At 39.0% G+C, this 27,941-nt stretch overlaps 1 protein-coding gene across 1 annotated transcript in view; it reads left to right on the top strand.

Annotated features, from left to right (window-relative positions):
• Positions 1-27,941, top strand: part of Trim44 (tripartite motif containing 44) — a 111,402-nt gene that overhangs the window by 30,623 nt on the left and 52,838 nt on the right. Inside the window, exons 3-4 of the mRNA XM_032903790.1 lie at positions 15,183-15,422; positions 20,609-20,628. Of these exons, the coding sequence (XP_032759681.1) occupies positions 15,183-15,422; positions 20,609-20,628 (260 nt within the window). The remainder of the gene's footprint in view (positions 1-15,182; positions 15,423-20,608; positions 20,629-27,941) is intronic.

The following is a 27,941-nucleotide window of genomic DNA, read 5'->3' as shown; positions in this document are numbered from 1 at the left end:
GAGAGTGGCGAGGAAAATAAAATGGACTGGAGCCGGGTATCTTGGATGCCTGCCTAAATGCCCTTTGAACAGAGGTGGGAAGGCACATCAGTGTTTTATGGAAAACAACATAGTTAGAAGGCAAATTATGTACTCAGACTATGAAAATTTGAACTCCAGTCAGCCATTTACTTGGGGCAGAGTTAGACTTCTTTCCTTACCTCAGTTTTTTCATCTGTAAACTAAGTATAATAATAGCTTCCTCACAGTGAAGGTACCTAGTTAGTGATGACTAACTGAAGAAATACACACATAGAGCTTCTGATGGTCTTTAACACAAGAAATACTGGGGGAAAAATAAATGTAGGAACAGTAAGGGGTTGGTGGCGATTCAGCTTGAAGTATGAGGCTTTAAGTACTAGAAAAGTACCCAGATGGAGAGGGTCCTGTGTCAAGGGGAACAGTGAGATGGGTTGCCAGGAGAGAAAGTCCAGGTATAAAGGGCCTTCTCCAAGGTTGTGATCATTGCATTTCAGAGATGGGAGGAAATTGCTAAAGCAGAGTCTAGTGCTTCTCATTGCTTCCATCAATGTCCAGAGACACTTTTGATTGTCACAGCTGAGGTAGGGAGGATACTACTGGCCATCAGACAATGCCTTAGCATTTCCCCACAGCAAGGAATTACTTACTATCTACAAATGTCAATGGTGCAGGGTTGAAAACTCAATCTTAGTGACATGTGAATATTGTATAGCATTGCCAAGATGAAGCTGATAATGAGGAGGCTAGAGAAGTGCTGCAACTGTGAAAGAATTCAGGTTACAGCTCAAATCCTATAGATAGTTCAATGGAAGTGATATGGAATTGGTGACTAATGTATTCCTTTAAGGTGGAAAAGAAAGGGCTGCATGTGTTACATGTCTTGATAACGCTTGGTTAAAGTTAGGAGAGATGGGTGATGCTGATGGGACAGCATTAACATAGGGAAAGGTTCTTCTGTGTTTTTCTATACTTATTTGTGTCATGTCACAACTGCTGATTTGGACTCCATTCCCCTGAAGAAGGAAGCTTCTTGTTTGGGTAGCAAATGTATCCAGAGACAAATCTGGATTGGTGAATTATTGTTTTAGTTTATACAGTTATATCATTTTAGAAAAAATTAAATTTGGGGTCCCTTTTTAGAATAAAAAATGAGTCTCTAAAAGGTTTAGTGACAATCATTTAATCATGGGGACTATAGTTAACTTGTTGATGGGATGGATTATATGAACTGATTTTTCAAGTGATGAACTAACCTTAGCATAAATTTTGTGTTTATGTACTATATAATTCTTTTTAGACATTGATGGACTTGACTTGCTAATAGCTTATTGAGGATTTAATTTTCTCTTCTGTTTTGTTATTAAACAAGGTCTCATGTAAGATATCATTGTAGTCTAAGATAGTCACAAATTCACTATGTAACTGAAGATGACTGTGAACTCCTAATCTTCCTGCTGGAGTTAGGTGTGTGTACCACCCCATCTAGTTTCCAACTCTTTCTTTAAGCCACACTTCTAAAATTCATTACACAATTAATACTATACATTATTATAGAAAATTTAGACTGAAGGGGTAAAAGTATGTAGGTTAGTTGTAGAGTACATAAAAAATACATGCCTTTTCGATGTATGTATGTATGGATGGATAGATAGACAGACAGACAGACAGATGTAGATAGATCAGTCCCAAAATTAGAGATGTACTTACAGCCTTACTACTCAGAATCAGTCACACCCCATCTCGCAGTGGTTTTATTCTTATCTTTAATAACAGATACAAAGTGATTCCTAAGTAACATTCTTTCTTGAGTAAAGTTTTTGAAGAAGTGGATATCTTCTAGAGCTTGTTAACATAACTGGGATCATGAAGGAAAGGGAAGACCATACACTTGGCTGCTTTTCTCTGAAGGCATGCAAAGAAGATGAGAATGCTGGTTTAAAGAAGATTGGGTGTCTGTTCGTTTGTTTGTTTGTTTATGCTACTAGGGATCAAAGCCAAGAACACTACACTTTAGAGACAAGCACTCTACTCCTGGGCTGTATCCCAACAGGAAGACTTGAACATCACTGTACTTAATGTCTTCTCAAATATTTTCAACACCCCAGTGTAAAACCCAAGAAAGTCAGGTTTCTAACTAGATTATGAGAATGGCTTTACTGAGCATGTTGATGATGGAATGTAGTTCAGAGTTCACATCTGCTCTGTTTCTAAACTTCTTGATAATTTTCCTAACCTGAGAAATGCTCTGTTGTTTAATTCATAAACTAGCTTTTTAGTCATATTTAGTCACTTGGCGACCTTCACATTGGAAGAGGCCATCTTTATTAAGCCATGTGCCTTCCTAGCTATCAGTCTTGTTCTTTTTTTTTAAAATTTTTTTATTAGATATATTTCTTTACTTACATTTCAAACATTATTCCCCTTCCCAGTTTCCTGTCCATCTTCTTGTTCTTTTTAAGCCACCTCTAATTAGTAAAATAAAACCTTGCTCTTCTGTTGTTCAGCTAGCAAGGAGTTAATAGCTTCTAGTTCATGTCAGATATGTTGAGTGGATTTTTTTTAAGTACAAGCTTCTTAATTCAAGATTTTATGTGTTCAATTATGTATGTGTAGTAAAATATCAGTCTACATAACTCTTGGGTCTAGTCTAGCAAAGAAATATTAAATTCAAGAACAAACACAATATATCATGAAATAAGATTTGACTCTTTAAGATGTAAAATCTTTATCCTGGTAGGGACCATATGAGAACTGTCCTATTAAATATAGAAATAGGGCTGGAGAGATGGCTCAGTGGTTAAGAGCACTGACTGCTCTTCCAGAGGTCCTGAGTTCAAATCTCAGCAACTACATGGTGGCTCACAACCATCTGTAATGGGACCTGATGCCCTCTTCAGGTGTGTCTGAAGACAGCTACAGTGTGCTCATATATAATAAATAAATAATTTAAAAAATATGGAAATAACTTGGTAAAAATGAACTCCATTGGTAGGTGGGGTGACACATGCCTTTAATCCCAGAACTCGAGGTAGAAGTAAGCAGATTTCTTTGAGTTCGAGAACAGCCAGCCTATGTAGAAAGACCTGCCTCAAGTAAATAAATTATCTAGAAGGACCTGAGCAGTTCAAAAGTGATCAGTAGAGGCAGATATTATAGCAGAAAACATATAGTACAGGACCAAACTTGACATTATGACTGTTCTTCCCCAGAGCTCCTCTTATTAATCTATTGATTATGTTGATATTTACTGTTGTTTCTGACCATATAAAAATTAACCACCAATGTTTCCAAATTATAGACAATGCTGTGTTTTAGTATTAACATTATACCCTAATACAGCTGTAACCAGATAGAAGATTATGTTCATAAGGTAAGCATTAAGGGTTTTGGCAAATTGGAAACCAGATGACCAAAGAGAGGACGCTCTTTTTACAGTTTCTTTCGTGTTAAGGACCAAATCTCTCAGGTGACATTTTCCTGGAGACACTCAGTGCCCTACTAAGTATACACTTCAAAGGAGGGGGCATAGTTTTCTCTTAATTAAGAAGTTGCATCTTGGTTTAATTAGCCTCTGAAGTTCCACACTAAGATTTAGTTTGGAGTAAGGCTTGTTAAGTAGATACTTCCTAGAAAGAAGCTTCCTGATTCCACTTCCACCATTCTGTATATCTACCTTTCTTCCCTGACTTTGTAGAATTTCCCCTTTTTATTGACATCACATATAGTGAAACTATTGCTGAACTTTAGGACAGTCTGAAAAAGTACCAAGAAATGCATGCAGAAATAATACCGAGGTTTCCAGGTAATAGGAACCTGAAGCATGAAGTAAGCATGAAGCTTACTGTGTTTTGAGAACTGTGGTTTTTAGCAGGATAGTTTCAATGACAAGGTAGAATAGAACGAAGGAGGTTTAGAATTTAGGAGGTCTTGTATGGAACACTCATCTTCCACATGCCGTCTCCCAGGGAGGCTATTCCATAGGCTCTGGAATAAGGTGAAGGCCATGACTCAGAAGTCATTTCTCAGAATTATGAATTAGGTTGAAGAATATCTGTTAATTGATATAAATGGTAGTAGGAGGACAGTCTAAAGGCTTGATAGACTATTCTACTCTCTACTTTTTTTAAAATTCCTTTATATAAGATGAAGTGTCTTGTTGAAAAAGTATTTGAAGCAGTAGGAAATGAGAAATTTAATTATTAAAGTTTAGGATTAATTTGCCTTTTCTCAGATCCACTTTTCCTGCTTGTGATGTCAGCTTCCTAACGTTGAATCACATGTATATGTGAGGTCTAGTCAAATAGATTGCAGTAAATTTATGTCATAATTGCAATTTTCAGCCACTTGGAGTTAAAAAATATTTAGAGAGATAACCAGGCCACTCTTAATGAAACTTTGTAGATTAGGTTTTTGAAAGAAGCACCAAGGTCAGTTAACAGTTTATTTTAGTAGAAATGTATTGATAATGCTCATTATAGCAGCATGAACATACATTAAAATAGAAATACAAAAGAATCATAGACCCTCAAATCCTAGTTCCCAATCTGGTAAATCCATTAGGAACATTAATATCATTTAACATTTTCCCTGTTTTTTTTCCAGCACCAGGAAGAGCACCTATAGAGACACTTTGAATTCTGGAGGGCTTAGATCACTTAACCGATTGGTGTGTTCTTGGCTACTTGGCATAAAGGCATTCTTTTGCTTTGGCATCTTTATGGAATTGTTACAAAGGTTGCTTAAGACCTCACTAATCTTTAGTGACTTTCTAATAAGCTAATTAAAAAGGGTCTCACCTCCTTCACCTACTTTTAGTCTCTTTGCTCCTCAGTTTCCTTTCTTACATTTTTCCCTGCAGTTTTATTACTTCCCCCTGCTAGACTTCTATGAACAAAGTACCAAGCTGAGACCAAAAAAATTGAACTCTCTTCCTCTCCTAGAAGTGTCTGTTCCCTTATTTTAAAAGAAGTTCTCGTAGTTGACAACTACTTGTTCTTCCCACACCCTTTTTTGATGGTCCTTTTTCTTATTATCTATAGTTCTATTTCATTGTGTGTGTGTGTGTGTGTGTTACATGTGTATGTATGCATTGTAGTGTGTATGTATGTGCAGTTGTACACATACTGAAAGTTGATGTGCAATGTCTCTTTTAATTGTTCTTCATCTTTTTTTTTGTTTTTTTCCTCCATCTTTATTAAATTGGGTATTTCTTATTTACATTTCAATTGTTATTCCCTTTCCCGGTTTCCAGGCCTTCTCCCTCCCCTTCTATATGGGTATTCCCCTCCCCATCCTCCCCCCATTACAGCCATGCCCCCAACAGTCACGTTCACTGGGGGTTCAGTCTTGGCAGGACCAACGGCTTCCCCTTCCACTGGTGCCCTTACTAGGCTATTCATTGCTACCTATGCAGTTGGAGCCCAGGGCCAGTCCATGTGTATAGTCTTTGGGTAGTGGCTTAGTCCCTGGAAGCTCTGGTTGCTTGGCATTGTTGTTCATATGGGGTCTCAAGCCCCTTCAAGCTCTTTCAGTCCTTTCTCTGAATGCTTCAATGGGGGTCCCATTCTCAGTTCAGTGGTTTGCTGCTGGCATCCACCTATGTATTTGCCGTATTCTGGCTGTGTCTCTCAGGAGAGATCTATATCCGGTTCCTGTCAGCCTGCACTTCTTTGTTTCATCCATATTATCTAGTTTGGTGGCTGCATATGTATGGGCCACATGTGGGGCAGGGTATGAATGGGTGTTCCTTCAGTCTCTGTTCTAAACTTTGCCTCCCTATTCCCTCCCAAGGGTATTCTTGTTCCCCTTTTAAAGAAGGAGTGAAGCATTCGCATTTTGGTCATCCTTCTTGAGTTTCATGTGTTCTGTGCATCTAGGGTAATTCAAGCATTTGGGCTAATAGCCACTTATCAATGAGTGCATACCATGTGTGTTTTTCTGTGATTGGGTTACCTCACTCAGGATGATATTTTCCAGTTCCATCCATTTGCCTATGAATTTCATAAAGTCATTGTTTTTGATAGCTGAGTAATATTCCATTGTGTAGATGTGTACCACATTTTCTGTATTTATTCCTCTGTTGAAGGGCATCTGGGTTCTTTCCAGCTTCTGGCTATTATAAATAAGGCTGCTATGAACATAGTAGAGCATGTGTCTTTGTTATATGTTGGGGCATCTTTTGGGTATATGCCCAAGAGAGGAATAGCTGGGACCTCAGGTAGTTCAATGTCCAATTTTCTGAGGAACCTCCAGACTGATTTCCAAAATGGTTGTACCAGTCTGCAATCCCACCAACAATGGAGGAGTGTTCCTCTTTCTCCACATCCTCGCCAGCATCTGCTGTCGCCTGAGTTTTTGATCTTAGCCATTCTGACTGGTGTGAGGTGAAATCTCAGGGTTGTTTTGTTTGCATTTCCCTTATTGCCGCGCCCAACCTCGACCAGCAAGGAAGACACGACCACAGGAGATCTTCTTCAAGCAGTTTTACTCAGGAACCTTGATACAATCTTCTGACCTCTATCTCTTCTGACTCTCCCTCCCCGGGGAACGCCCTGCACCATACTTAAATAGCTAGCACTGACCAGTCCCAGCAAGCCACGTGGGTCATGTAGATGGCTGTCACTATCGGAAGCTAGCAGGCCAGGCAGACATAGCCAAATAAGGATTTGTTTACTGCAAGGAGCGCTCACCATTGGGAGGGTTGAAGGCAGAAACCAGCACCATCTTTGAGGAGTGGCACGTCGCATCTCTCTACAGTTCCCCCTTTTTGTTTAATTAATCAAGCAGGAAAGGCACCCTTGAGCGTGGCAACCCGCCCCCCCCCGTCTTAGGGTCATCCCTTCATTAAACCCATTGTAGGACACCTTGTCGCCCACAATGTCCCATGCCTTAGGTAGAAGGGAAGTTGCCCGTCGCTGGGCAAGGTCACTCACATATACTCAGGGGCAAGGTGCAACTAGGTCTTCTGAATGACTGTAAGCCAGGCTTGAGGGGACTGTCCTGCTTCAATGGCTGTAAATATCTGTACCACCATAGCCGCGTGTCACCTCTGAACAAACCTCTTTCTACAGAGACACCACAGGCTCGCTAGGGAGACCAGCAGCAAGAATCCAGCTAGGGCTCCCATACCCACCCACTCTCTAAGATGATACATAGCAGCAGCAATCCAAGATGACAATCCCGTAGCCAGTCTAGCATCTGCACATGTGGAGTTCACGATGACGATGGCTACACGTAGCTGATCCATTGAGAAATCGAATTCTCCAGTCCAATTACCTAAAAAATAACTTGACAACTGTTTAGATAAATTAGAGGAGTGGGCTTAAAGGTCATGACGTATCAGCATGAGTCTCAGGAACACCGATAGTATCCCCCACCGGGGCTCTGTTTTGACCAGCATTTGGGTCACACCGAGAAGTGTCAGCAACAGCAGGATCTTCATTCTTGTTGCACCTCCTGGTCAATCTTTCAGGGACCCAATATGGATCTTGCCGGTCCTGAGGAAACACACAAACAGACCCTCTTGCCCACGCCAACACAGGGTCTGGCCCATGCCATAAGCCAGTGAGCACATCTTTCCACTTCACATAACCTTTCAATGTGCCCGCCCAACACTGATGTCGGTCAGTGGCAGAAAGGCCATCATCATTCAAAATTAAAAAATTAAGAGTAAAAAGGGCTAAGGATATCTGTTCCTTAGGAGTTCTGCCATGGCCTAGTCCCCCTTTTTGTTTAATTAAGCATTTTCCTTACGATGTGCTCGCTCAACAATACCTTGACCTTGGGGATTATAAGGCAGACCATGGCTCAACTGCACATCCATCTGTTTACAAAAGGATTTGAAAGATTGGGCAGTGTACGCTGGGCCATTATCAGTTTTTAAGTGTTGAGGCTTTCCCCAAGCAGCCCAGGCTTCTAGGCAGTGTCCAATAACATTGTGTGTGCCTTTTCCCCACTCATAGGGGTAGCATGAATGACACCTGAGCAGGTATCCACAGAAACATGAATGTATTTTAGAGTCCCAAATCCAGATATGTGAGTTACATCCATTTGCCAAATCTTTAGAGGCAGTAAGCCCCAAAATATTGTATGCACTGTTGAGATCCCATTCAGGGCTAATCGTGCAACTGCTGTAGGATAATACTCTACTGTTCTAGCTGGAGAAGCTCTGGGATAACCCAAAGCAGAGGGCCATCTTGCCACAACAATCCTGTGGGCTGCATGTAGGTGGCTAGAATGCATAGCACAATGTCTGCACCCTCCTTCCATCAATGTAACATTGCTCCTTGTAATCCTTTTTCAACCTTCTTTAAAGCTTCCCTTGCTTCATCAGTCAATTGTCTATAAGAATCCAAGGCCGAATTCCCAGCCAAAATATTATACAATGGTTTTAATTCATAATTTGGTAATTTTAAATAACATCTGACCCAATTAATATCTCCCAATAATTTTTGAAAATCATTAAGAGTCTTAAGGTTATCTTTCCTCAATTCAGCCTCTTGGGGGATAATAATATAAGGGCTTACTTTTGTTCCTAAATAATTTACAAGATTGCCCTTTTGTACCTTTTCAGGGGCAATAATCAATCCTTTACCTTCTAATCTCTCGCCGCCAAATTGACAGCAGCCTGTTCATTGGCATATTCAATTAGAAAAGCTCTCCAATCTAGATACTGCCCTGGGCTGAGGCACGCTCTCGCCAGGTTGGTCCAATCATTAGGAAGTCATGTAAAATCTGTGCAGAGCCTCTATCTGAGCTATGGTAAATGAGCCATAATGCCATATGTCGTGACTGATTCCGCCAGGGACTTGATCACCTTAAAGTCTAAAGGCTCATAATACCTTTGTTGATTAGCATCCACATAAACAGGATAGGCCAGATGTAGTTCTGTGCGGACTGCCTTCCACACTTCTGGGCAGAATGTACTACCCGAAACTCTACTTCCTCCCTCTACAACATTGCAGGCAGGAGGAGCCGAGGGGAACCGCCCAGGAGGTTCCTCCACCATTTTAGGCTTTTTCCTTTTCTTCTTCTGTCTATTCCTTAGAGACTGTTTCTGCATTTGATCTATCAACTCTTGTAACTCTTCTTCTGAATCTGTTTCATCTGTTTCCTCCTCTGTATCTGTCTTTTCTGAGTCTGTCTCCTTTGCGCTTCCCTGCTTTTCTGACCTCTCCTCTTGAAGCATTTCTAGGGCAGCTTGCCCCTTCTCTATAGCTGCCTGACAACAGTTCTGATCCTCAAGGCAGCTACGCACTAAGCGCCATATTGTAAGGACCCCAGGTCTTAGAGTCCCCTGTTCCCAAGGCAAAATCAAAGGTCTTTCCGTAACTTGTCCCAGCTGCTCGCCACCGTTAAGATTACCAGAGGCTGCGAACCAGGGTGCAATGGCATCGCATTCGCTCAAAAATCTCTCTATGGTGCTTCTTTTTATTTTTAGTTTCTTTCGCTCAAACAGCTCTTGAAGAGCCAGAAAAATTGGACGAGACTGTGAGGTCCCCATGACAAAAACTTTCTAGCTGCTACGGCTAAATTCACCACGCGTCTTGCTACTTTGGGTTTGCTGCTACCTCGAACTATACTTTCGGTTCGCTGCTCCTGAATAAATTTTTCAGGCGGTCTACCTCTATCAAATCTGATCAGTATGACCCTGTGAGTTTCCAGAGCCTAATCACACCTTTTAAAAGCACAAAGACAAAATCTTTCTCCCAAAATACTGTGTTCCTTAGTCTGAAACCGGAAAAGCTTGTATCTTGTACTCTCTCCCAGAGTAATAATATAACCATAAAACTCAAAGTCACACCCATCATAATATCCGCTTGCTCCTGGAGCAAATCAACCCTTTGATACAGCAGCAAAATTCCCGCTTTTAACTGACTATTAACATTACCCTGAACATCTAAAGCTTCTGCAACACCTGCGGATAGATTACTTACAGCTGCGGATAAATTACTTACAGCTATAGATTACTTACAGCTGCCGCAGTCTCTACTACGGAGGTATGGGATATGGCTGCAGCAATGGCTGCGGTGGCAGAAACTGCTATTAACAGTAACAATGGCTGTAGTAATGCAGAAAACTCTCCAGATTTCCGGGCGTAAGCTACGTCCCTCTTAACTTGTCCCAAAACCGGGAACCTTATAGTCTCAATCCGAGAGCTTTGCGACTTGTCCCAAAACCGGGAACCTTATTGTCTCAATCCGAGAACTTAACCCTCGTCCCAAAACCTGGGAACTTTATTGTCTCCTTTTGGTTCGCTGCTACCGCGAACTTTACCTTTGGTTTGATGCTACTGCGAACTTTACTTTTGGTTTGCTGCTACCGCGAACTTTACTTGCTCACTACCCTGAGACTTTATAGCCGCTTATTTCCCGCGGTCCTTATGGTCCTACCTTACCTTGGGAACTTTCCAGTGCTGCCCTGACTGCAAGTTCTGATCTCAGAGAGTTGAGTCCCTTTAGGTGGATTAGGGTTCCCGTACAGGCCACCACTTGTCCCGGCGCCCGACCAGCAAGGAAGACATGACCACAGGAGATCTTCTTCAAGCAGTTTTACTCAGGAACCTTGATACAATCTTCTGACCTCTATCTCTTCTGACTCTCTCTCCCCGGGGAACGCCCTGCACCATACTTAAATAGCTAGCACTGGCCAGTCCTAGCAAGCCACGTGGGTCATGTAGATAGGCTGTCACTATGCGGAAGCTAGCAGGCCAGGCAGACATAGCCAAGTAAGGACTTGTTTACTGCAAGGAGCGCTCACCATTGGGAGGGTGGAAGGCGGAAACCAGTGCCATCTTTGAGGCGCGGCACGTCGCAGCTGTCTACACCTTATGACTAAAGATGTTGAACATTTCTTTAGGTGTTTCTCAGCCATTCGGCATTCCTCAGCTGTGAATTCTTTGTTGCGCTCTGAACCCCATTTTTTAATAGGGTTATTTGTCTCCCTGCAGTCTAACTTCTTGAGTTCTTTGTATATTTTGGATATAAGCCCTCTATCAGTTATAGGATTGGTAAAGATCTTTTCCCAATCTGTTGGTTGCCGTTTTTGTCCTAACAGCAGTGTCCTTTGTTTACAGAAGCTTTGCAGTTTTATGGGATCCCATTTGTCAATTCTTGACCTTAGAGCATAAGCCATTGGTGTTTTGTTCAGGAAATTTTTTTCCAGGGCCCATGTGTTCAAGATTCTTCCCCACTTTTTCTTCTGTTAGTTTGAGTGTGTCTGGTTTGATGTGGAGGTCCTTGATCCACTTGGACTTAAGCTTTGTACAGGGTGATAAGCATGGATCGATCTGCATTCTTCTATATGTTGACCTCCAGTTGAACCAGCACCATTTGCTGAAAATGCTATCTTTTTTCCATTGGCTGGTTTTGGCTCCTTTGTTAAAAATCAAGTGCCCATAGGTGTGTGGGTTCATTTCTGGGTCTTCAATTCTATTCCACTGGTCTATCTGCCTGTCTCTGTACCAATACCATGCAGTTTTTATCACTATTGCTCTGTAATACTGCTTGAGTTCAGGGATAGTGGTTCCCCCGGAAGTCCTTTCATTGTTGAGGATAGTTTTAGCTATCCTGGGTTTTTTATTATTCCAGATGAATTTGCAAATTTTTCTGTCTAACGCTTTGAAGAATTGGGTTGGAATTTTGATGGGGATTGCATTGAATCTGTAGATCACTTTTGGTAAAATGGTCATTTTTACTATATTAATCCTGCCAATCCATGAGCATGGGAGATCTTTCCATTCAATTTCTTTCTTCAGAGGCTTGAAGTTCTTACAGATCTCTCACTTGCTTGGTTAAAGTCATACCAAGGTATTTTATGTTATTTGGGACTATTATGAAGGGTGTCATTTCCCTAATTCCTTTCTTGGTTTCTCTTTTGTGTAGAGGAAGGCTACTGATTTATTTGAGTTAATTTTATACCCAGCCACTTTGCTGAAGGTGTTTTTCAGGTTTAGTAGTTCTCTGGTGGAACTTTTGGGATTGCTTAAATATACTATCATGTCATCTGCAAATAGTGATATTTTGACTTCTTCCTTTCCAATCTGTATCCCTTTGACCTCCTTTTGTTGTCTGATTGCTCTGGCTAGGACTTCGAGAACTATATTGAATAAGTAGGGAGAGAGTGTGCAGCCTTGTCTAGTCCCTGATTTTAGTGGGATTGCTTCAAGTTTCTCTCCATTTAGTTTAATATTAGCTTCTGGTTTGCTGTATGTGGCTTTTACTATGTTTAGGTATGGGCCTCAAATTACTGCTTTTTCCAGGACTTTTATCTTGAGGGGGTGTTGAATTTTGTCACATGCTTTCTCAGCATCTAATGAAATGATCATGTGGCTTTTATCTTTCAGTTTGTTTATATAGTGGATTACATTGATGGTTTTTCGTATATTAAACCATCCCTGCATCCCTGGAATGAAGCCTACTTGATAATGATGGATGATTGTTTTGATGTGCTCTTGGATTCGGTTTGCAAGAATTTTATTGAGTATCTTTGTGTCGATATTCATAAGGGAAATTGGTCTGAAGTTCTCTTTCTTTGTTTGGTCTTTGTGTGGTTTAGGTATAAGAGTAATTGTGGCTTCATAGAAGGAATTCAGTAGCACTCTGTATGAGGTGTTCTATGAAGGTCTGATGGAATTCAGCACTGAACCCAACAGCACCTGGATTCTTTCTGGTTGGCAGACTTTTAATGACTGCTTATATTTCTTTAGGAATTATGGGGTTGTTTAAATGTTTTATCTGTTCCTGATTTAACTTCGGTACCTGGTATCTGTCTAGGAAATTGTCCATTTCCTCCAGATTTTCAAGTTTTGTTGAATATAGGCTTTTATAGTAAGATCTGATGATTTTTTGAATTTCCTCCGATTCTGTAGTTATGTCTCCCTTTTCATTTCTGATTTTGTTAATTTGGACAGACTCTCTGTGTCCTCTCGTTAGACTGGCTAAGGGTTTATCTATCTTGTTGATTTTCTAAAAAAAACCAGCTTTTGGTTCTGTTGATTCTTTGTATGGTCCTTTTTGTTTCTACTTGGTTGATTTTAGCTCTGAGTTTGATTATTTCCTGCCTTCTATGCCTCCTGGGTGCTTTTGCTTCTTTTTGTTCTAGAGCTTTTAGGTGTGCTGTCAAGCTGCTGATATACGCTCTCTCCTGTTTCTTTTTGGAGTCACTCAGAGGTATGAATTTTCCTCTTAGCACAGCTTTCATTGTATCCCATAAGTTTGGGTATGTTGTACCTTCATTTTCATTAAATTCTAAGAAGTCTTTAATTTCTTTCTTTTTTCCTTGACCAGGTTATCATTGAGTAGAGCATTGTTCAACTTCCATGTATATGTGGGCGTTCTTCCCTTCTTGTTATTGAAGACCAGCTTTAGCCTGTGGTGGTCTGATAGGACGCATTGGATTATTTCTATCTTTCTGTATCTGTTTTATGACCAATGGTCAATTTTGGAGAAAGTACCATGAGGTGGTGAGAAGAAGGTGCATCCTTTTGCTTTAGGATAGAATGTTCTGTAAATATCTGTTAAATCCATTTGGTTCATGGTCTCTTAGTCTGTCCGTGTCTCTTTTTAATTTCTGTTTCCATGATCTGTCCATTGATGAGAGTGGGGTGTTGAAATCTCCTGGTATTATTGTGTGAAGTGCAATGTGTGCTTTGAGCTTTATCTCTTTTATGTATGTCGGTGCCCTTGTATTTGAAGCATAGATATTTAGGATTGAGAGTTCATCTTGGTGGATTTTTCCTTCCCTGTTCTTATCTCAAGCATGCATAATATGAATAGTTATTTCAAAACACCCTGATGCTGGGGATGTAGCTTAGTAGTAGAGCATTTACCCTGCATGTGTGACGCTCTTAGTTTAATCCTCAGCACCACAAAAAAAAGCAAAGCAAAACCAAGAAAATACAGTTTTTAAAATGACATACTTGCAATATATAGTAACTGTCAAGATTTGGAGTATTTAAAAGTTCTTATTTCCATAGGTTTTTAATACAGCTTCAGCTATAGTTGTATGTGTATATTTGGTGTGTAGTTGTAATAAAATAAGACAATAACATTTTTGCTTACTATGTTGAAAAATGTGAAACTATGATATTAACCAGTATTGATAAGGTTATCGTGAAATGCTTCCTTTCACACATTGTTTTATAATTGCTACATCATTTGCAGAAAGTAGTTTAACAGCATCACTCAATAATTTTAGAGTATATATAAAATGGTTTTATGACATAAGATCTCTGTAGACAGTCATGAAAATATTAAGAGTAATTCCTTCGATATTCATTTCTGTGTTGTCTGTAATAGTAAAAATATAAAAATTATACATTATCTTATGAGTGTAATAAATGGGATATATCTTTATGTCCTGCAAGTGGTAAAAAGTAATACAAAAATATGAAGATACTGTCTGTAGTCACTTTTAAGTGGAAAAGCAAGATACAGAACCATATGTTTATTATAATTCATTTATAGAAACATTACCCAGTTAATATATGTGTGAGAACTATATAGAAAAATAGACTACTTACAGAACTGGTAGTTTGTTCATATGAGTTTTTTGTTTCTCCTGTTTTACTTTTCAAGACAGTCTTATTGTACTGAGGAACATGGACTCAAACCCCCTTGATGCTCCTAGCTCTGCCTCTTGGGTGTTGACATTTCAGGCATATACAGCTATTCCTGGTTCTTCCTCCTCCTCTTGTTTGGTTGGTTGTTTCAAAACAGCCATCTATAGCCCAGCTATCTTGGAACTCTTTAGTAGCTTTTGCTGGCTTTGAACTCTTGGCATTCCTATGTCTAAACCTCTCACATGCTGGGATTACAGGTGTGAAACGCCATATCTGGCTAGAAATTGCACTTTTTATTTTATGTATTCATCTATTATAATTTTTAAAGTAGTTATATGTTACTGGTAAATCAATAAAACTCAAAGGGAAGAAATAGGATAAGGAATTAGTTCCTGAACAATAAAGATGGTGATTTATAAAAGAGATTTATAAAGGGTGTTGGAGAAGTATTATTGAACACATACTTCTAAGACTTCAAAATGAGATAGCAACCATAGTTTAGCTTGTATTTTGAACAGAGCTGCCTAATACTATTAAAAATCTCTACCTTTTCATTTCTTCATTATGTTCAATTTACACTTCTTACTTGTCTCTTCTACAGGTAACTCGAGACCAAATGAAAGTATTTATACAGCAAGAATTTAAGAAAGTTCAGAAAGTGATTGCTGATGAGGAGCAGAAGGCTCTTCATTTAGTGGACATCCAAGAAGCAATGGCTACGGCTCATGTGACTGAGATATTGGCGGACATCCAATCTCACATGGATAGGTTGATGACTCAGATGGCCCAGGCCAAGGAACAACTTGATACCTCTAATGAATCAGCTGAGCCAAAGGCAGAGGTAAATGAAAATGCTGGTCATCTGTAGCAGGAGAATTATGAGGAACATGACTACCATATTTGTTAACTTTGGAAATGGCTGTTTATGATCTCTAAACATAAATGAACTGAAAACTTGGGGAGGATTTCAACTAAAGTGGAGGTATTGGCTACCAAGGTCTATTCCTGGCACCTGGGCCTGGTAAAATATTGTCCAACATAAATTAAAGGAATGTAGTCAATGAGGCAGATACTAGTCACAGTTAGAGAAGAGAGCAAGCAACTGACACATTCCCATCTCAAATGTCATGTGAACCTGAAAATGATGAGAGTCCTTTTAGAGATGAAAACAGGGCTGAATTAGAATGAACAGGGAGTAAAGCCTAAAAGAGTCCAGAGTGAAAAACTGTGGATTGAACTTTGCAACTAGCAAAGGAGTACTTCCCATTGGGTATTATGGATCCATCTGTTTAAATTGAGGGCTTATTTGCTGGATTAATTTTCTGTATTTTTTTAATGATTAATTAGTTATATTGACTAATTTTACAATATTAAACTAACCTTGCATTCTTAGGATTGACTTCTTATCCAGTTCTGATGTGTTATCTGGGTTCAGTTTGTTAATTTAAGAGGTTTTATGACTTTCCATGAGGTATATTGATCTATAATTTTTATGTCTATGTTTTTGTCAGTGTTTGATATTAGTTCTACATTTGCTTCATAATTCAAACAAAGTATTCCCTTCTTTGTTTTCTGAGCTTCTGCTCTATCAAACTTAAATATTTAGAATATTTTATCTAGTTTTTTTGTTATTCAGAATAATATGCTTAAGAAATAATGGAAGTCATTCCTGGGTGTCTTCTTGCAATCTGACCTTCACTTCTGTGCTCCAGTGTTCAATGATTGCCAGTGACATGTGTAGCTAACATTCTTGCTATCTTTCACTGTACTTTTAGAATATGGACCAAAGACTGTGTGTGTGTGTGTGTGTGTGTGTGTGTGTGTGTGTGTGTGTGTGTGTGTGTAAGGGGAAGGGATGCAGTGAGGGAGGGAGAGAGTGGAGGAGAGGAGCTATGAGAGATGTGATCCAAATTAAAAAAAAAGGCTGATATGCTTTATCAAGCATTTGTATCTGTAATTCATGAACATTTTCATATTATGCCTAGTGGATATGTCTTGTTTTTGTTTTGTTTTGTTTTGTTTTGTTTTGTTTTGTTTTGTTTTGAGATAGGGTCTTGTGAAACCCTGATTGGCTCCAAACTTGCCATGGGGCTGAGAATGAACTCTGATTTTCCTGCCTTTATATCCCAAGTGCTGAGACTACAGACATTTGCCACCTTGCTCAATATATGTAGTGCATAGGCTGGAATCCAGAGCCTGGTGCATGTTAGACACACTATCAGCTGAGTATATCCCCAACCCTTCTGTCAGTTTTTGAAAGGAGTTTTCTGAGTTGAGGGAAGATAATGCTACAAAAAGTTGTTTCTTTCGAGAAATTTTTAAAAATAAAATATGCATAGCTTAAACATTTATTTTAACTTTAAAACTCTACTAGTTTTGAGTTTGAATACAGGTGTTTTTAGAAAAATACAAGTTCGCTAATTCAAGTTGAAAGTCATATTCTCAATATGACCTACATCCATTACCACTTTAAATGCCCAGTTAGGACTAGGACATGGCTCAAAGGAAGTGTTACATATAGTATGTAAAGCTGTGGGTTTGCTTCCCAGCACCCTAAGAATGCAGCAATAAACTTCTTGGCTAAAATGTGGGTAATGATGGAGATACGATTTAAAGCAAGTTAAGTGTAGTCTCTTAGATGTTGTCGTAATCTGTTTGTAGTATTTTGCATGTTCCACCTATAATCAAATTCGTTACTAATTTTTACCATGTATAGTCAATGTCTCAAGAACCAATTCTTGGGGACAACTGTTGCTTTTCTTACATTCATTTTTGTTGTTTAACTTGTCATAATGGCTACAGGTTTTTTAAGCAGGTTTAGGATTAAACTTGAATTTAGGTTAACCTTATTTCCACTAATGGAATAGAAAAGGTCACATTATAGTGCAGTGTGCCACCCACGGGCACTCACAATGTTTAAAGGAGGGATTGGGGAGTATTGCTTAATATTAGTCACTTCTAATGTTTGTAACCAGAATTAACTTATAGTGGCAATAGAAACTAACTTTAAATCCTGCTCTATCTTTGCCTGAACTCCTGTGTAATTACTTATTATGTACTTGTGTACCTTAGATATGAACAAAACAGTTTCTTTTTCAAATGGTTGAAATCCACTGACAGATACTGTCACTGTCAGTTTTCCTTGACTACTAGCTGAAAAGAATGAATTCTACAGATGTAGAGATTAGAAAAGAGCCTTATTTCTCTCAAGCTCTCAGTGAGGAAGTTTCTGAGTTAGGCTTGATCTATAGGAGTGCCTTGAGTTAACAAGGCTTTTGAGATAAAGGTGAACAGTATAGCAGGACCAGCTTGTACACATCGTGTACTAGCAAGTTATAATCTTCTGTATGTCTGATAAAGTTATCTAAATAGGCTTATACTTTCTAATTGTGCTTGTTGTTTCATCCATTTGTTCATTCCTCCAGTAATAAAAGTTTGATTCTGGCGTCTGTATACTTTTTAGCAGTGTCATTCTGAAAAATGACATACAGCAAAACTATGCCTTATATTTTCTCTGCTGTTCCCTGAGAAACTATCAATTAGTAATTCAGCGGAAGCTCAATATGACTCCCATTTGTTGAACACTCACAATATATCATGTATTTGTTTAGAAAAGTGAATTTTGGAAAAGTTAATTGCCAAACTTTTGCAGAAGTTAACTTGAGATCCTATTTTTATGATTCAGAAATCCTACAGGCCTTCCTATTTAACCTATTAGATTAGATTCTAATTCACCACTCTTCTTCCTCAACCTCACAAATGCTAGAATTGAGAGTGTGCCATGAGAACCATGCACAAAATCCTGTCTCATTACCATTACACCAAGATGTGTGGCAGTGATGAAGATTTGCTTTAAATCATGGGAGAATGACTAGATGTATTTTCCTACAAGGTTATTTTAGGTTTAAATAGCCAATGATCAATGAAAATTTGTGTTGGAGTTTAATTATGTAATTGATAGTTATATAACTAATGAAATTTAAGTTATATGACGTTGCTTTCGAGAGTACTCTTGAGATGTATAAGTTGATCAAAATGCGAAGAGGTCTTCTACTTCCACTATTTACCTACTTCTCTCTCATTGAAGTGTAGATGATTGGTGTCCTTACACTATTGCAAATCCCTAATAGTCTGCTAGAACACCCTCCTTTTCAACCTCCAGTACATAGAATGGTTAAATCATTTTCCTGGTTGGAGCTTCATCTATAGACCTAATCATTGGTAATCTGTCTTTATCTCACTTGCACTCTTAACCCCACATTGCCCTTATCTCCAATCCCATACTGCCCTAAACACACCCTCATTTTTTAGTTTCACAGAACCCAAACTGCTGTCCCTCTCTCCTTCACTTCCTTTCATGTATCTTATCATCCATCTATCTATCTATCTATCTATCTATCTATCTATCTATCTATCTATCATCTTTGCTCTTGTTATTTCAATTTTCTTCCTACTTTTTAGTGTTGCCAGCCTGAGCAAATCCTTCCTATCCAAAGTGTCATTTTACTGCTGAGGTCATTCTGATTATGCCTTCTATAGATCCTGTAGAATACTTAGTTTATTTTGTTTGTGCCTGAGCACCTTGTTGAGATCTCATAGAAAGTTAGGTCATTATCCTCAGCACTTATGTATACTGTTTTTTATGATTCATATGAATTACTACTGATATTAGTCAGTAATCTTTATTAACAGAGTCCTCTCAAGCACTATGCTTAACAGTTATGAACATTAATTAATCCTCACATTGATCCTATGATACAGAGACAGCTAGTACCCCACTTTATAAACTAGGGGGTTGAAGTTCAAAGAGACAGAATACCTTGGCTAGAGTAATACAAGTAAGTGCAGAGAAGCAAGATTTGAACCCAGAGTATCTGGTTCCAGCTTATACAAGTTGGAATCATTCATTCATTGATTCTCTGGGGAGTACTAACAGAAAGTATGTTTTCTATTAAATTCAACCTTGAATGATTGAAGAGGAAAGTGTAAAAGATAACTTGCACCAGAATAATAAATATGCTGCCATGAGCGAGGCTTCAGTCTTTTGAAAGCTCTCATTTTGTTTCAGAGGGGAAGCCAGATAATCTGCTATGATGGTTACTGATAAAGTTAGGTCAAGAGAGTAAAATACCTAGAGAAATAATGGACATTGATTCTTGCAGAATAAATAAGAAAAGAGAAAAGTATTGTTTGGGTAATGAGTGAGGTAGATTACCAAGTGTCCAAACTACCCAATTACAGAGAGAGACCCAACGGCCATTTTAATTCATTAGCATGCCCCAGTGGCACATACTCATAACTTTCAGAACTTCAACCAGAATCTGTTTCCTGAGTGCCAGTTCAGAATTCTTCCCATCTTAATATGCTGTATGGTAGAACATTGTATTCCTATTTCAAGAAAAAGTGCTAGACCATGACAGAAATGAGCTTTTGAAGAAAACAGTTTGTTGCTTTTGAAGCTGGTTAGCTTTGCCCAAGACCTACTGCTATTTCAGGATCTCAGTTTGCTCAGAATACTGCCAGACATAGAAATGAAAACAAAACAAAACAAAACAAAAGGCTATTATTTAGACCTCCTAGGGCTGTGTGTTCACAATCCATGCTTCAAGGGCAAATTATCATTTCATTTCTGCTGGGCAGTGTGAACATAGGGATATAATAGTCTTCGTCTTACCCTTTAGACCAGTTGTTCTCAACTTGTGGGTTGTGACCCTTCTGGGAGGTCAACCGACCCTTTCACAGGGATTCCCTATCGGATATTTACATTACAACTCATAACAGTAGCAAGATTACAGTCATGAAGTAGCAACAAAAATAACTTTATGGTTGGGGGTTATCATTACATGAACTGAATTAGAGGGTCACAGCATTAGGAAGGTTGAGAACCATTGCCTTAGATATCTTCTTCTTTGTTTTTGTTAAATAGACAACCTTGCTTTTGGTTTGGCATGAAGAGAGAAATTAGAGAAATCTAGACCAGTTTTTACCAACAATGAATTCTAATATTGTTTCTTCTTTGTTTTTCAGGGTGATGAGGAAGGACCCAGGTAAGATTATATTATGGCTGCTTGTCTGTTCTTAGAAGTGGAATGACACTGTGGCATTCTAATGGCCCCTGAGATATTAACAAGAAAGGATAGCATAGAAAAGGGATATCTGTCTTAATTCAGGGCTTTGAGGCTTTTATTTGTACAACTCCTATCTCCTTCCCCATCTGTGTCATTCTCTGCCTGTAAACTTCAGATACAGATAGACTTGAAAGTATATAGTGACAAAGACTCTGCTTTGTTCTTTAGCACATTCAGAATACCTTGTTAAGAAGAGCAGGCTCTACATTTGAATGGGAATTAGACTACTGGCTGGACCTATTAAACTTACAGTGTTCTTTTTTGGATAAAAATTGGCTTTTGTGGATGTGCACTAGACTATATTATTTCTGTTACAATGAATGTCACAATGAATACTAGGTAATAGGTATAAAAATTGTTTAAATGGGGAAAGGCTTTTGTACTTTTCTATATCAATAGTTGGAAGAAATTTAATAGGATATTTTTTATTGCCTCAGCCTTATGGTAAACTTGAACTTTCCTCTTCATCTGCTTGAGTAGTGAGAAAAGACTACAGGAAATGCTGCAGTTGTGCCTTCAAGCAAAGTGTAATGTCCAGACAGCCCCCATCTGTCATGGAGACTAAAGGACTTACGACAGGGAGATATTAGAAAGGATGTCTAGGTCTCTGCTATTCAAACTTTAATTTAACCACAAGTACTGCCCTTTCTAATGGGTTTTAAGAAGACCCTCACTAAATATAAAACATTTTTCTTTATGTGGAGTTAAGACTATATCCTTTGGTGAGCCACCTTTTTTTTTTTCTGGGTTTGAAGATTTAATTTTTTTTTTTTTGATTTGGAGTCATTTTAATATGCATTGAATATATTTACCAATTCTCAACATACGCATTTTAATACATACTTAAATATTAACAAGTTTTCAAATTACAAGTCATTGTCAACAGAATTTTGCTTGCTACTTCTCTAAGATACCTGCTATAAAGGATCTCTAGGAGAGGAACTAAAAAGATGCAAAGCGAGGTGTAGAGGAAACATGGTGAGCCACCTTCTTAATCCCAGTAGAACCGGAGTGGCTTTTGCAGAGACAGAGTTCCTCAGATCTCAGTGCAGAATTCACTAATATAGTTCAATTCCTTCTTAAAAGAATCTTAAATACACTGTCCAAGATTGCCAATAGAGCCAGTATTTGACTCTGGTTTTATTTCTGACCAACAAATGCCATTCTTTTTTTTTCCTCATGTCTCAGGTTTCTGTCCCGTCCCCATCCGTGCCCCCCCGCTTTTGCTGTGATGAACTATATATACCCTGGCAAAGATAATTTAAGAGAGAGAGGGATTGTTTTTGCTCACAGCCAAGGTACAGTCCATTATGGTGGGAAAGTCCAGGCAACAGGAACTTGAAGCAGCAGGTCACATTGCATTTAAAGAGAGGAAAAGAACACTGTAGTCTTGTGTTTACCCTAGTTTTTCCTTTATCTATACAGTGTCTAAGATCCCACCTACGGAATGGTACTACTCACAGTGGAAAGCTTTCCCCTCTCAGTTAAACTAATAAAGATGACTCGCTACAGCCATGTCCAGGCCAATTTAACCAAGATGGTCTTTCCCAAGTACACATGGATAGAGGTTTATCTACCAAAGTGATTTTAGATCCTGTCAAATCGACAGGTAAAACTAATTACCTCATCTTGAATGATCCCCTTTAAATGTATTGTTTGAGAATTTCATACATTAATATGTGTCTTGATAAATCTATCTCTTGTTCCCTCCTCTTTAATCCTTTCCATATCCCCACAATCATTTTTACTTCCCAACTCGTATTTCTTTTTAAACCCTTTAGTGCTGCCAGTATGTCATGGGTGTAGGACCATCCACTGGAACAGGGGCAACCTATGGAAGGTTATATCCTTGAAAATTGACATATTTCTTCCCCTAGCAGCTGTCAGTTGCCAATAGGTCCTCACCTAGGACTGGGACATTGTGAACCTCTACCTCATCCATTCTGGCGTTAGGACTGGCTTGATTTTGTTTAAGCCTTGTGTGTTCAGTCAGAGCCACTGACTTCATGTGTGTAGTGGCCTGTTATATCCTGAAAACACTGTTTTACTGTAGCTCTCCTCTAACTGTGGCTCTTAACAATCTTTCCACCCTCTTCTCTAGTGATCTCCTGGGGAGTATTTGTGGAGGAAGGGTGTGATATGGGTGTCCTGTTAAGGGCTGAACAGACTTTAGTATCTTGTTCTCTGCATATTGATCAGATGTGAGTCTCTGTATTAATCAACACTTACTACAAAAAGAAGCTTCTCTGATAGGGCTTGAAAATGTACCAATTTTTGGGTATAAAGATACATATTTAGGGAATAATTTAAAATGAAGTCCGTTAAGCAGAATAATAGTAGGTTCTCCCCTCGGGCTCATGACCTACCCAGCTTTGGATTCTTGATCCAGTTAGTACGGGGCATGAATTCTATGTTATGGATTGGACCTTAAATCTAACCAGAAAAGTTGTCAGTTACTCTCATAGCATTAGTCCCATTTTTCCCCCATGGACATATCTTGCAAGATGTACACCTGAGTTAGATTATTGACACCTCCCTCCCCGCTCCTGAGCCTGCATGGTACTTTCTATTATTGTCGAAGCTAGCCAGTAGAGATGAAACTTCTAGGTTGGTTAGTACCGGATCAATTTCTCCATGTCTACTGACTCAAATATGTGGTGTTTTTAACAATAGTGTCTTACCATCAACTTCTGGGGGCTAAGCAAGAGCAATGGCAATAACCTATAATGTTGTGGGAGAGTCTATGGGACCTACTGATGAATAGAAAGTAACCCATACTGGCACAGTTGAACCCCTTTCTTAAGATGTTCCAAATGATATCCTTAATGTGCATCTTTTGGTACTTCCTTCTTTTGATAACTGTGTTCCTGAGCTTCCACTTCAGAACTACAGGGAAATAACCAGCTCTGGTCAGTTGTGGTTCAAACCAGCAGCATCATGCTTTAAACCTATATGGCTCCAGAGAATCCCTTCAGATTCGACCTTCTAAATGTTTTCAGGAATAAGCCTATTCTATATTATGATTTCTTTCCTTCCTAGATCCTTCTCATCTTTTTACAGTATTTGTAGGAACTGAAGAGATGTCTCAGCAGTTAAGAGAAATAACTATTCCCAAGTATTCCCAGGTCATAACCATCTGTAATTCTAGTTCCTGGGGCTCTAATGTCCTCTTTCTGACTCATATGGGATACACATAAACTCATGCAAACACTTAACATAAAAATGTGTGTGTGATCCTGCTTTGTGTCAGGCATGTACTACACAGTGTTACCCACATAATGGTAACTAAGGCAACATGGCACATTTAGAGTCTAGACAGAGGTAAGGATACAAAGCATCATTATGGAGGGAATAATGAAAAGGGAAGTCAGGCTGCTTGAGGAAAGGGTTAAATCATTGTCTGTTCCACAAAAACCAAGGAAGGAAAGCAAGAGGGTGTTTGGAGAAAGGGAGGGAGGGAGGGAGAGAGGGAGGGAGGGAGGGAAGGAGGGAGGAAAGGAGAAAGAAAGAATGATAGAGGAAGCCTAACAGAAAAGGTTATATATAGACAGGGGTCTGAAGATGAGAAAACACACAAAGGTTGAGTGTGGCGTTGTTGTTGTAGGTAAGGGAATTTCTTGTATAAAAGCACTAGATCAGAGAAGGTGGAAGATAAAGAAGCATTGTGTTAATTTTGGTCTTAAAAGCCTTCTTAGAGTATTTGCACTATCCTGGAATCAGTGGAAAGCCATTAAAGAATTTGAAACGACAGTCCTATAATCCCAGCAGTCAGGAAGTAGAGGCAGAAGGATTAAGGGTTTAAAGTCAGCCTTGTTAGCCTATGCTATATGAGACACTTCTTAAAAAGCAAAACAGCAATTTAAACAAAAAATTGACCTGAGCAGGTTTGCGTTTTTTGTATCTGCTGTCTTCAGAGTAGAAAACTTAACTCGAGGCAATCATAAGAAGCCTAGGTAAATTGATTAAGCTAGGTGGTTTTTGTTTTGTGTTCTTGGACAAAATACACGAGGGTGACTACTATATAAAGAAATTGATTCCCTTGCAGTTTTGAAGGCTCATGGTACCACTATCTGATTAGCTCTTGTGAAGACCTCATTGTGCATGGCATCATGGTAGCTTGAATAGAATAGAATAGCTGGACAAGAAGAAAGGCTCACTAAAGGGGAGGTTTCAGACTCCCATTTTTAAAAAAAAAAAACTAACCCAATTCCATAGACCTAAATTAATTTCTTCCCAGGGTGGTAGCCCAGTCACATTCCACTAATCGTCACTCTTTAAAGGTTATATTACTTCTTATAAACTTTTCAAGGATACATCATGTCTAAGCTATAGCACAAGACTTGTAATGACAGGATCCTGAATCAGTGTTTGCTCTAATTATTAACCAAGTTTTCACCATTTTGCACAAGCATTTGATTTGGACACCAGATTCTCCACAGCACTTTGCACCTTTATTCTCCAGCTCCTTGAAATCAAGGACAGTCACAACTATAAACCTTCTTTCTGCCAAAGAGAGTTCAAGCAAGACCATGCTAAAAGACAAGAGCTTAGCAGAAGTAATGGGAAGGTTCCATAGCTTAGTACATGGAATTTCTATCCTGACAGAGCTCGATTAGGCTGAACATTCTCATTTTGTTATAGTCACATTCCAAGGTAACATTGATTAGAAAAGTATGAGGATGCTTGCAGGGCAGTGTGTGAGACTAGCTTTCAGGTTTACCTGGAGATAGATCCCTTCGTGTCGTTTCGACAAGGCATAGAGATACCAGCTGCCTACCTCAAGCCAGGCTGCTGTGGACGTCAGCAGGGTTCTCTTGGACCACGACTTGACAAAATCATTTTCAGGACTATGTACACTTAAGAGCATGTTCTAAATTGGCAAAAAAGAGGGGAGAGGATTCATATTTTCTTCTTAACCTTTAAATCCATGCTTAGTGGTTCTATTCCGCTTATTTGTGTTGAACACCATTTGCTCAGTCTGTTCCAGCTACCACTTCAGGGTAGATTGCCTTCGATCTAAAATTCTTCTCACTTATGATAAACACTTTACCATTTCAACAAGCCAAAGAGATTTTGTTCCAAAGTTTTCTGTGTTGCTGAGAGATTACGTGAGGGTTTGGTGTGTAAAGGAAATGTACTTCTCCCTGCACAAAGAATAGCTAGGATACTAGATCCCATATTAAGTTGTCCTCTACTGTGGAAGGAAGAACAAATCCTATATCCTGTGGAATAGACTTTCCTTCCTGTCCACCAGCTGGAGTCTCCTTGTTCTTAGGTTTGGCTTTCTGGGCTGTTAGATATGAGTTAGCCAAATATTGTGCTGTCGTTTATGCCTGTTCCTCATCAAGTTTTGCTCTATAGTTTTCTATCAAATTAACAACAATAGTAATTGTACCTACTCTGTACTAAAGAATTATGTCCAAAGTGCTTTCTGTACATTTTCCTTTAACTTCATGCAAGACCTATGATGTAGTTATCCCATTTGTCAAATGAGGACTTACCAATAAATTTATACAGACATCACAGGCTAGTTAGTAATAGTAAGTAGGAGAACTAAGAAATGAGTCTGATCTGTTTTCAGGGCACATTTGAACTATCTGCAGGAGGCAAGTTTGTAACCCTGTGTGAAAGCCAAGAGAATTCTCACAGTCCTCAGAGGCTCACCTTGGTCTACTCCCTCCAACCTGCATTGTGACTCACCAACATGTAATTCCTGTGGCCTATTTTCTGAAAGGGATTTATCCTTAGCTACTGTGCTTATCCAGGGCCATCTATTTAATCTTCACACAATATCTCCTAAGCACCAACACCAAGAGGCTTCTCTAGGGAGCCAAGCAAGCCTTTGTTTGACATCATTGGATAGTTGCTTATTACTTGCTATATAGTAACTACCCCTTAAATCATGATATACAGTTATGGCTGGCAAGGATCCTCAGTGGGTATGGTAAAGCAAAAGTTTTAACATGTAGAATGTGAATATTAACTACTGTGGAGTCATCTTGTAAGACCGTCTCTTTGAAACCCAGAATGATTATTTCTTCTTCAAGCAAAAAAGCAATTTACACTTTCTGCAGCAATTTTCTGTCTTCTCTGTACTATTATGGGAGATCTGTGTTCACTGCCTCACAGATTGGCTCCTTCTCTACCCCTGTCGAAGCCTGCTGAGAGGTAATATGTGCTTGAGGAGAGGGGGTGGCAGTATGATCTGCTGGTGTGAAAGCAATTGTTTTGTGGGAGGCAATGAGAGAGAGAGAGAGAGAGAGAGAGAGAGAGAGAGAGAGAGAGAGAGAGAGAGAGAGAGAGAGAGAGAGAGAGACCCTTAAACTCTCGTGCTTGGAGAAAAAGGAACAAGATCAGGATTAAATTTTGATCTGCTTTTGGGTTTTTTTTTGATTTTTTTTCCTCATTAAACTAAGAGAAAAATGGCTTTTTAATAATATCAACTATACAGGGAACTTCTATAGAATTTTCATCTTCAAAGTTGTCTGTTATTCAAACATAAAGCGCCTGTTGAGATGATTGTGAATGTGACCCATGCTGCTTGTGTGATCAAACAGGAAGCATGTTTGGAAGGAAATAAGAACAAAGGGCATTGACCTACTTCTCTTCTCTTTTGTGCCTGTAACCAATGGTGTGACCTTGGACAAGTCACTTAACCTTGTGTACTGTTATTTTTGTCTACTGCACCTTTGCCAAGTTAGGAGGTTTGTGTTAGTTGTTGTTTCATTGCTGCAACAGAATACATGAGATAGTTTGGGACCCTATGTGAAAACCTAGAGAATTCACACACAGTCCTCAGAGGATCACGTTAGTCTATTTCCTCTAATATATATATGAAAATTATGTTTTCCTCATACATAGTTTCAAACACTTTAACCTATGATCGTTGGCTGTCTAGACCTTGGACTTGTGATGAAACAGTACATCATGGAAAGTAGTAGATAGTAGTGGTGGCTAGGAGTTAAAATACAAGAGCCAGACTCTCAGTGGCTTTCAAGGCATACTCCTGTAGTTCTTGAGTAGGTCTCACACACTGCTGCCCAGCACTGCAGAGTTAGTAACCAAACCTCTAGCACATAGTCTTTGGGATGTTTATTAATTTTACTTTAGTGTGTTTTAATTAGTATTTTTTAAATTTTAAATCTCAGTTTTGTTTTTTTAGTAGCCACAATGGTTAAGGAAGAGGGGGCCATGGCCTTAGAGATAGGAGGACAAAGATGTGTGTTCTTGCA

Source organism: Rattus rattus, chromosome 5 (assembly GCF_011064425.1).
Source record: "Rattus rattus isolate New Zealand chromosome 5, Rrattus_CSIRO_v1, whole genome shotgun sequence".
Taxonomy (NCBI): domain Eukaryota; kingdom Metazoa; phylum Chordata; class Mammalia; order Rodentia; family Muridae; genus Rattus; species Rattus rattus.
Note: the sequence above shows the minus strand (reverse complement) of the source record. Positions and strands in the feature narration are given on the sequence as shown.